We start from the raw sequence: 10,068 nt of genomic DNA, 5'->3' as shown, positions 1-10,068 counted from the left end.
TGCAGTCACATGTCTCAAAACTCTGTCTCCAGTGATGTTTTGATGAGGAAAAGGTGAAAAAAAACATGCCCATTTTATAATGATAATTGTAATAATTCATTTTCTTTTCATTTCTTCTCTTTTCTTCTCTTCTGTGAAACACTTCAAGTCTTTATCAGATTCCATTCACTTACAGTGTGGGCTTTAAGGGTGTGACTTGGTGAGAGAAAGGTTGTGTGAAAACTTCCTGGATCTTTTTTTTTTTTTTTTTAGCATTTCCTTTAAACTGAAAGTCTTTTACCTTAGCAGTAAAATTGTTAAAAACCGATGAGAATATTTAACGAGCATTACCTTTGGCTACTCTGCAGCATTGTATTAGGTATAATGATTGTATGTGATAAAAGAAAATCATTCGGCCTAGCGTACACGTTAGGATGAAACCATGATTTGGTTGCACCATTGTAGATACTATCTACTTTAAATGTAAAAGTTGGTGGGAAACAGTGCGGTCATTATTATTATGTGAATCTCCGGGCGGGGCGGTGATTGGGACATGAATAATGTATTGCAGTGGGAGGGGACGGTTTCGGGCAGAACGTAGTCAGTTGCGTGCGTCACGTTGAGAACTGAAGACCGAGGACAAGGTCTGGATGGCTGTGTTTACTGTCACTGGAGGAAGTTTTCATGCACCGAACACCAGGTAAAACCACTTGAATCACTTATTGCTGCTAAAACATGATAGACTAGATGTTGTTGATTTCTTGTCTTGTTTGAAATAATTTTCCCCGGCTTATTTAGTTCTGTAACCTGCTGTGTTGATGGCATTTTTAGAAATGACATTTTCATATGTCTCATGTTGCTGATTTGGATTTGACAGAAACTATTGGTCATTTTGAAGGTAAAGAATGTGCCACACTGAATTGATGTAGTTCACTAGACTATTTGTGATACTAATTGTACTAATAGAAAGTGTGGTCTAATGCTAAATGTTTCTACTTAAAAGTGGATGTTGTTTTTAATCTAAATTCACTCTGTCTAAAATATGTCTATGTGTTTATGTCACCTTTGTTTAGTCATGTTTGTAATTCAAGCATCGTTTTTTTCCAAGCATTTTGAAAGTATAGGAAAAATAATATGAGGCACCTTTTGTAAAGGGGTTTATAATAATGACTTTATTCGAGTTTAATAAACCACTTAATCCTTTGTAGATCAGTTATAATAGCCTAATAAGAACGTTTGGCTTCTTTGACATTAGTTGTGCTCAGTGCCGACTCAGCAGTGTAGTGTTGATGTTGAAACACAGGCAGACTATAGGCCACCATATACAGTATATACCGCACAGGATATGAGGGTTCAAATTCATACGGGTTCATACTGTGTCCCGCGGCTTGATCGGTTAAATCTCACTAGTGTCAGCATGCTGGAGGAATGAAGGTGTCGGCCGCAGGCTATTATCAACCTGCTGCAATTGGTCTGATGGTGCCACAGTGCGTTTTCATTGCTTGAAGTGAGTAGATTTGTGCTTGTTGCAGGTTAAACTTATATTATTTATTCATATAATATTATTTTCACGTGTGTTGGCTTCACTGCTGCAGTGATAATACTAGCTCAGGTTTAGGGAGTTGTATCTAGCTGTGCTAACTGCGCTGCTCCCTCTGCGATTATTTACCTCCACTGATGTGTGCAAACACACGGCGCACTGTTGTCCTTGGCTGAAACGCAGGTCAGTTCCCTCTTGCATCGTGCCACAGTCTACCTGATGGGTTTTTACAGAGTCACAAGGAAGGAGACATGGCGTCAGCTATGCAAACTGGGCTCAAATCTCTGCCTGGCGCAAGCAACAAGAGGTGACAGAGCAGAGCCGGGTTCCCAGGATTGTTTTGACCCCCGCCTGACCCCCACTTTTTTTTTTCCTTTTTTTTTGTACCTCTTTGAACAAGCATTAATGGATATTGATCAGATCCGGATTTATTGTGTGAGTGGTAATCCAGGGACCCCTGATGGGATTCTCCAGATGGTCCTGCCCTAACTCCTAAATCAAGGACTTTATTCTGATAATGCAGTTTTTTCTACTAATTGTTCAAATAGTAGGCCTATATAATTCCCTAATTATTGTTCTGTCATTTACAGTGAGTTTAAAATGAGTGCACTGACTGATATTTGTAAAAAAAAAATAATATATATATATATATATATATATGTAGGCTACTTCTAATGTTTCTTGAGGATATCTTCTCAAATTAGAATTTCTGGTTGCAATGAAGGAAATATTTAATTGAATTGTCTTCCTATTATTCATGCAAATTGTTTAAAGGTGTTCTTCTGTGAACAACTGCTGTTGTTCCTGTTGTTCTTCCCTGATATGCAAATCCCCAGTTCAGCACAGTTTCTTCTCCCCCAGAGGGACACGCAGTTTGACTCAGATGCATCTCATTAATCAGTAGATCACCAAGATACCTACCGCACACCTTCCCCTTCTCTCAATGAGCTGTTGTATTTTCTGAAACGAGTGGGCAAACATCTGCTTACCGCTGTCCTGTTCCCGGGTGTTTTTGTTTTCAAGTTTCACAGATGGGTCACTAATTGTATTTGTCATGTTGTGTTATCATAACATGGAGCCTGGCTGCTGCTGTCAGGTGCCTGATTTATTGCCTCTGGCCTTAGTGAATCTCTCAGATCCTCCCCTAGCATTTGCTCAACAGGCTTTAAATGTTTCCTGTTGTGAGATGAAAGCCACAGTAACATCTCACTAAGGCCAGCTTAACTTTGTTTCATAGGTCTGGCTCGTGGTGAATGACACAAATCGTTTTCCATCAACAAAAACCAATCTAACAAAGACAGGCAGATTAGATTATGTTGAGAAAAAACTTGATGGAGTTTTGAGCATGTCTTTGTGTTTGGTTGCACAAACCACCTACTGCTTTACGCACCTGTATTAGTAGCAATGCAGCCCATCCAGTGGAAAACACAACAGGAAGATATTAGGATATCTCTTGTGAGAGAAGGCTCACAATATGATCATTGTCTCTGTTTCCTTGTGCATGTGATCTGAGTGTCGCCGGCTGTGTACAAAGATTGTGTTGGGTGTCTGTTATGGTACATCAGGCACATTTGATGCTTTTGTTGACTTCAGTATTTGATTCTTAAACGTTAGTCATGTTAATTGTATTAAAATTAAGCTTTTCAATACTGCACACAAACAGGCCTCAAAAGAGGATTTGGGTTTGACTACTACACCAATGGGATACATTGATCCTGGACCTCGCGCTGTTACACCCACGTACAGTAACTCAAATCCAGATTCAGATTATGTGACGATACACAGAGGACAGGGAGTGTGTGTTTGGTGAAGACAGAAAGCACAATTCTCTGTAGTTTCTGAGAAATTACTCAGACAATAGACAAAGCTGAGACAGTTGTGGACAACTGGATCACCAAAGGGATTAGTGTTTAGGGAAGTTGAATTAGTTGTGTTGGGGTTTTATAGCGTCTGCATGTATAAAAGTTTATTTTCATCCTGTTTTTTCTTGTTGCTTTTGTTAATTATGTGATTATTTGTCTCATTAACTGATCAATGGCTTAGTCTGACCAGTGGTCCGAACCTGAAAATATTAAATTTACAATGATTTAACCCACAGAAAAGCAGGAAATCCATTTTGAGAAGTTTCCAACTTGCAAAAATTAGTTGATGAATTATTGAAATGATTAATTGATTAGAAAATAAATTGTTGTTGATTCATTTTCAATTGATTTACCAACCAACTAATCCTTTCAGCCACTAGTATTCTAAGTGCTATTGTCATTGCCAGTTAGTTGGAATCTGTGCAGCATTTGAATTATGAATCTTGTGAACTGTGATTATGAAATGTCAAGGAAGCTCATTCCCTGCTTTTCTTGGTTGATTAAAGAGTTTATCACCTCCACTTCAGGTCTCCTTTTCCATCCACTGATTCTCTCCTGTCCTCCTCCATCAGGACAAGGCATGGCTGGGAAGCCTTTCCGGGCCACTTATATCTGGAGCAGCATCATCTCCAATCTCCACACTCATGTGGAGGTCAAGCGCCGGCGCCACAACCTCAAGTCCTACCATGACTGCTTCCTGGGCTCAGAGGCAGTGGATGTGGTGTTGGCACACATCACCCTCAACCGTTTCTTTGGCGATGAGGCAGTGCCTCGCTACAAGGCCGTCCGTCTTTGCCAGGCCCTGATGGACTCGAGGGTGTTTGAGCCCGTGGGCATTAAAGTATTCGGGAAGGAAAAGAAGAGGGCAACGTTTGAGGACAGTAGTTGCAGTTTGTACAGGTTCCTGAGCCCGGCAACCAGCTCCTCATCATCGCTGACCAACGCCAACTCTCACTCCACTAGTACCATCGAGAGCGGCTATGACTCACCGAGCATGAACAGGAACAAGAACAGCTATAGTCCGTCACGTGAAAGGTACAGACTCATGTCACAACATCTTCAGATCTCAATTTTGATTTGCTTTGTTCTCCTTTCTCCTGATAGCCAGGAGTTAATCCAAAATCCAGCATGGCTTTAGACTGGCAGCCTCTGAAAGCTAGTGAGGCATGGCATGAGATTCTTGAACTCCCATCATGTAGACATGTCTTGATACCATTCATTTCCAGTAACCCCTTCATTACCAGTATTGCAATTTTAAGTTTAAATACCAACTTAAATAGCAAAATCTAAATGTAATATTAGAAGAGAGACGTAAGAGATAGAAAACCACTGAGGTTCTTGCTCCAACATGTTTTATTCTTTTTCTTGGTGAGAGTGAAATGAGAAGGAACACTCTCATGTCTGTATCGTCATTTTAAAGCTTAGCACAAAGACCGGAAATAGCGGGAAACTAGCTCGGCTCTGTAACAAAGGAACTTCTAAATCTCGCTAAGTAGCATGTTATATTTCATTCGTTTGCAATACTGCAACTGAAGTGTAAAAGCAATTTTTTTGTTTCACAGACAGTTTTTTGGCGTTTTCGAATTTCGTAGTTGTAGTGTTTTGTAGTGTTTTGTGCTAAGCTAAGCTGAGTGACTGGCTGCTGGCTGTAGCTTCATATTGACAGTTCAGACATGATAATGTTATAGAACATCTCATCTGACTCTCAGCAAGAAAGCGAATAAGTGTCAGTCAGTCAATTCTCCTTTACTTTGTGGCTGGAGAGTCACGTTCTAGTGATGCCGTGGAGCACAAAGCAGAGACAGGCAGGATGCTTGCTAACACATGGCCTCAGGACTTTGTGTTTGCTCCCTTCTGATCTGATGTTTTTATCAGAGTGACAGCTCCAAGCTGGACTATGCTATAAGTCCCTAATGGGAGATGAGCCATGTGCTCAAGCAGTTTAAGTGAGGCTTTTGTTGTTTGCAGCATGGGCCGAGTCAAGTCTTAATGGCAATAATGCAATGTAAACAAAAAAGAAGAACTTCACATCCAATTCAATGGTCATCAGAAACTGTTTAATGTTGAAAATAGAACATTTATTTTGTCAGTTTGATATGAAATGACTGTAATCAAAGCAGCAGTAAATTGAGACTGAATCACATGTACTAGAAAACATTTGCAGCCTGACGCCACATTTGTTCCTGTAATAAGTCTGTTTTTTTTCCTCTCTTCAATCATTTTGCACTGATTGCTGTAATTATGTTACTCTTCAGACAAGAGGTGCTGGGCTACTCCACCCACTCCCCTGTAACAACAGACAAAACAATGGAGGACGTGCTGGGAAACCTCAACCTGGGCTCGACCATCACCCCTCAGATGATCAACCTCGGCCTCTCACAAGAGCGTAAGTTGTCCTCTATCTGATGAGACACAGGAGAATGATGCAAAACAGGACCGGCTGTGTGCAGTAAATGCTTGGTCATACTCGTGTGTCTGTGTATTTGTGCACCTAAGACACTTCTGACTTTTAACAGGTGTGGATGAGGTGTGGCACCAGCAGGCAGTGTTCAGGCTGTTGCAGCTGATAGAGCTCCCCCTACTGGAGAACTTATTAGAGGGCAAGGACGCATCTCGGCCTCCCCTGCATGGCACAGACAGTGACCCAGACCTGTTGTACACATCCAGCTACCTAGACCGAGAGGTCCTCAAGGCCTTCAGCGAAGCCCAGTAAGTCCTCAAAAGCATTTACAGTTTTACTGTCTGCTATAAAAGTCAATTTTCTTATTCAAATCCATATTTCTGTCAATCCTAATCCACTGGGGTTTTTTTTTTTAACTCTTTACCAGCTGCTACCCAGACAAACTTCTGAATATAATAGTGTGTAGTCTATAGTATGTATAGTTTTATAATGTGGTGTTGCTACCTCTGCCTGAGCAAATAATCATGATGAAATTATTATTTTATTACTGATTATGTGTAACCTACATGAATAAAAAAATAATTCGAGCCTGGTTTTAACGTGGTAGGGTGTGTACCACACAGGCTTAGTCCTAACCTCAGTGGCCATGGGTTCGAGTCCACTCTTTCTCTCTCTCTGCCTGACTTTATTCTCTATCTCTCACTGTCCTATCAGAAGAATAAAGGCAAAAATGCCTGAAAAAACACTTAAAAAAAAAAAGAAGTCTATGTTACTTTGCTGGAAGCAGACAAATTGTCTCCAAAACACTGAAGATCAAGAGCTTATCTGACCTTATTTGTATCTCTCACTCGCTTGACTTTGTTCAATCTGCTGTCTGTGTCTAAAATCACACTACTTCCCTCCCCCTCAGGGCTGATGAGTGGATGTCAGGGGCAGTGGACTGTCTGGAGTTTCTGCCTGATGAACTAGTGGTTGAGGTCAGTCGAGGTTTGGCTGCTTGTGCAAACGACGTGGTCCAGTGTAAGAGGCTGCTCTATGAGGTCCTGGCTCAGCATTACGGACACACACAACAGCCACCACTGCTCAGCAACCACGTCTTCGACATTCACTCTGGCATCTCGGAATTACTCGGTAAGAGGAGGAGCTATAAGGGCTCTTAGGTACCCTGTTGTTTTTTTTAGGAGGGCTATTTCAAATACATTATAATCACAAAGACTAATTTGATCAAGTTCCGCATTTTCATCCTTGTATTTTCTGTGGTTGTTTGTCAGTGAACGGCAAGCAGGAGCAAGCTCTGGAGGCTCTGCAGCTGAGCCTGAAGCTGCAGGACTCTCGCAGCAGGGAGGAGCTACGCAGACTGCTGAGATTCATGGCCACTGCAGCCAAACCACAGGAGGTCAAACTGCACAAAGAGGTGGGCACTTGTGCGCATCTTGTGTGTCTCTGAAGATGAGTTTGTTAGATTGTTATTAACTCTAAATAATCCTCTGTCAGATTGAGAACAGAATGGCGGTGAAGAGGTCTTTCTCAAGTGCCATCGTCTACAGCAGAAGACTCTCCAAAGGAAAGGTGGACTTGATGGTTCTGTTTATGATGGATAACCACTGTGATCTTTTCAAAGTGAGTGCTGCTAATTTTCCTCTTTGCCAGTGTGTGTACGTGTGCATTTGTTGTTGTAGGAGGGATGTAGCAATCTCTGCAAGAGACCTTAGGCGCAGGGTAGATAAAAAGCTGTTTACACAGGCTGTTCAGAAGCAGACTTGTAACCAATCAGACGTTGGATATTACTGGAGAGAGAATTCATAAATCACATGTGTCTGACTTTGTGAGATCACAGACAGCTACAAACAAAACAAACATTTTATTCATATTAATGTTGGATCGTTAAGTCAAAGTAAATGGAACCTTAATGTTTTCTTTTATTGCTCTCTTCCCACCAGATTCCTGTTTCCTTGCACAAGATGGTCAGTGACAGAATAGTGAACATTGTGAAAGGGAAGGATCCAGATATGATAACAGGTTTGCACATTTTCCTTTTATCTCTTATTCTTATTTGTGCGACCAAACTTTTCCTACTCTCAATTTTTGCTTCTCCATCTCTCTTTACTGCAGGGTCGACATTCTGCACAAGACTGAGTGCTAAGGCCTATTCAGAAAATGCACAGAAAACCACCAAAGAAGAACTTTGGTCCTTACTCCGGACAGTCCACGAGGACCCAAAACTCTCCGCCAGAGAAAAGAGACGGCTGCTGGGACAGTTTTATAAAGGCCATCCAGAGATTTTTGTTCAGTACTTTGGAAATAGATTGTCCAGTATCAACATGTTGCTACAGTAATATTTATTAGATCATGTATCATAATGTAAAAAGACATAGATGTAAGAAGAAAATCTGATACGATGATGTGCGGTATAGTAAGTGGATTTTCTTTGCTTGTATGTAAATTGTTTAAACTACTGAAAAAGAATGTGAATTTTAATTGTAGAGACTCTTAATAAGCTGCGATATTTAAGGACATATTTACTTTTTACATGTCTTAAATTTAAAAAAAATATTTTCTTTGGTGCAGGACACTAACATGAAATGACTGTCAGTTATATGTGAGACTGTTACTTTCCCAGAACGACAAAGAGAACCATGTGTTCCTGAAAGCTTTTTTGTTTTGTTTTGTTTTCACACTGCAATGCGTCTTGATGACGTTCTGTATCTGCAAGCCAGTAAGGACAAGTCTGCATGTCACTTTTCAATGGATGTATTCTCTGTGCTTGTGCAATAGGAACAATGTTAGAATTAGAAAATGTGTCTGTTCATGTGGTTTCTCATATACAGTGCGATGCACAGACTGAGGAACCATCAAACGGAAATTTGAACCTGCAAATCTGAAAGTCTAATGATGTGCTGTAGTAAACAGTCAGAGGCATTCATGAGAATCAGCCCTCTGGGGGTTTGTGTTTGTTGCTACAAATCAGCAAAACAGATGTTTGTAATTTTTTTTTTTGACTGAAAACCTTAACCATAGCTGCGTTTTAGCTGCATTTTCAAGGTTCTGTTTGAAATAAGGTTTTGTGCCCCTCTCTAATCACCTGAGGAAATCGCTTCCGCATCTCCAGGTGACAGAAGCATTCCAGGACTAACTTTAAGCCGCACACATTTTGCCAGGTCTTGATAAAATTCAGCTGAAATTCATTCATACATGTAGGTTACCCCTTTTTTCATTGGAGACACAAAATGTGTATGTGCTGATAAAAAGAAAACAAATTCCATCTGGATTGCCCAGAAATGTGTCTATCAAACACAAATATTATTCAATATTGTGCTCATTTTGAGACAGAGCTTTATGGCCCAGGCCTATTTAAACACAAGCCGAGCAGTGGACATGGCTTTTTCTGTCAAATACAGTTGCAAATACAGTCACCTCCATATGTGTTACTGAGAGTGGGCTTTAGGTGCTCTGTCAACTAATGAAGCTGTAAAAACTGACATCCATACACACACTGTGTATCTCTAAAATAAAGACATAGTTTTGGAAATAATGTTTGAGTTCAATGTTCATGAAAGCCCCTTTCCTTTTCTCATATTCTGTCATTGTTTACATTAAGAAGTTCCAGCCAAAACACACACGCTTTCATCTCAACATCTCAAGAGTCCAGAGTTTGAAATGCAAACAGTAGCTTATCAATTGTAATGAGAAAATGAGAGGTACTTTCCTTTCGAGACCTTTTGTTCAGGTAGTTTTGTTGATGCTAGAGAGCAAAACAAGAACGAGAAACCAGAAAGAACCATGCAATTACTTTCTTTGATAGGTCCTCTTGGTGGGGAGCTCTACTAAAACACTTTAAAGGAAACAAATGATTCTCTCACATTTATCATTCAGAAACTATTGAATACAAACACCCACAAAAGTAAAGACGTTATCATAGATATATGTTTTTGTTTTTCACAGTCAGTTTTAGTTTCTAAGAGCAATAGGCAGAGACTTCTAAAATAATGCAAATTTCAAAATAGAATTCAGACTTCATTATGTGGCAGTAGACTAGTGTTCTGTGGAAAGTGTTTCATGTCACAGTGTTACCTGTGAATAGACTCGGAGGTGAGATAGGCTGCCTCATGCTCAGAACAAAGGCTGTGCTGGGCAGACAAATAATGGGGCAATCAGTACAATGTGAAAACCAGCAGCTGGCAAATATTAAAAAAACGTTCTTTATGTAAGTTGTATGTTTTTATATGAAGTAGAGTTTAAGAACTGCCTGGATTGGAGAGCTAATTCTGAGGGTTTTTTTTTTTTTA

At 40.3% G+C, this 10,068-nt stretch overlaps 1 protein-coding gene across 2 annotated transcripts; it reads left to right on the top strand.

Annotated features, from left to right (window-relative positions):
* Positions 1 to 619: 619 nt before the first annotated feature.
* LOC111220414 (DEP domain-containing protein 7-like) lies at positions 620 to 9,290 on the top strand. 2 transcript variants are annotated; one of them, XM_022743496.1, is made up of 9 exons: positions 620 to 679; positions 3,954 to 4,416; positions 5,637 to 5,767; positions 5,898 to 6,090; positions 6,693 to 6,913; positions 7,054 to 7,196; positions 7,277 to 7,402; positions 7,723 to 7,801; positions 7,895 to 9,290. In XM_022743496.1, the coding sequence occupies exons 1-9, from the start codon at positions 664 to 666 to the stop codon at positions 8,116 to 8,118; spliced, it is 1,596 nt and encodes a 531-aa protein (XP_022599217.1). In that variant the 5' UTR covers positions 620 to 663; the 3' UTR covers positions 8,119 to 9,290. The 2 variants fall into 2 exon arrangements, with proteins under 2 accessions (XP_022599217.1, XP_022599224.1); XM_022743503.1 differs by lacking the exon at positions 620 to 679 and adding an exon at positions 1,402 to 1,486.
* Positions 9,291 to 10,068: the final 778 nt, after the last annotated feature.

Source organism: Seriola dumerili, unplaced genomic scaffold, assembly GCF_002260705.1.
Source record: "Seriola dumerili isolate Sdu_G_001 unplaced genomic scaffold, Sdu_1.0 BDQW01000003.1, whole genome shotgun sequence".
Classification (NCBI taxonomy): Eukaryota; Metazoa; Chordata; class Actinopteri; order Carangiformes; family Carangidae; genus Seriola; species Seriola dumerili.
This window is presented reverse-complemented; position numbering and strand designations above follow the sequence as displayed.

Coding starts and splice junctions, on each gene's coding strand:
- LOC111220414 (XM_022743496.1), top strand. Junction 4,417..5,636: donor TATAGTCCGTCACGTGAAAG/GTACAGACTCAT, acceptor GTTACTCTTCAG/ACAAGAGGTGCTGGGCTACT. Junction 5,768..5,897: donor CCTCGGCCTCTCACAAGAGC/GTAAGTTGTCCT, acceptor GACTTTTAACAG/GTGTGGATGAGGTGTGGCAC.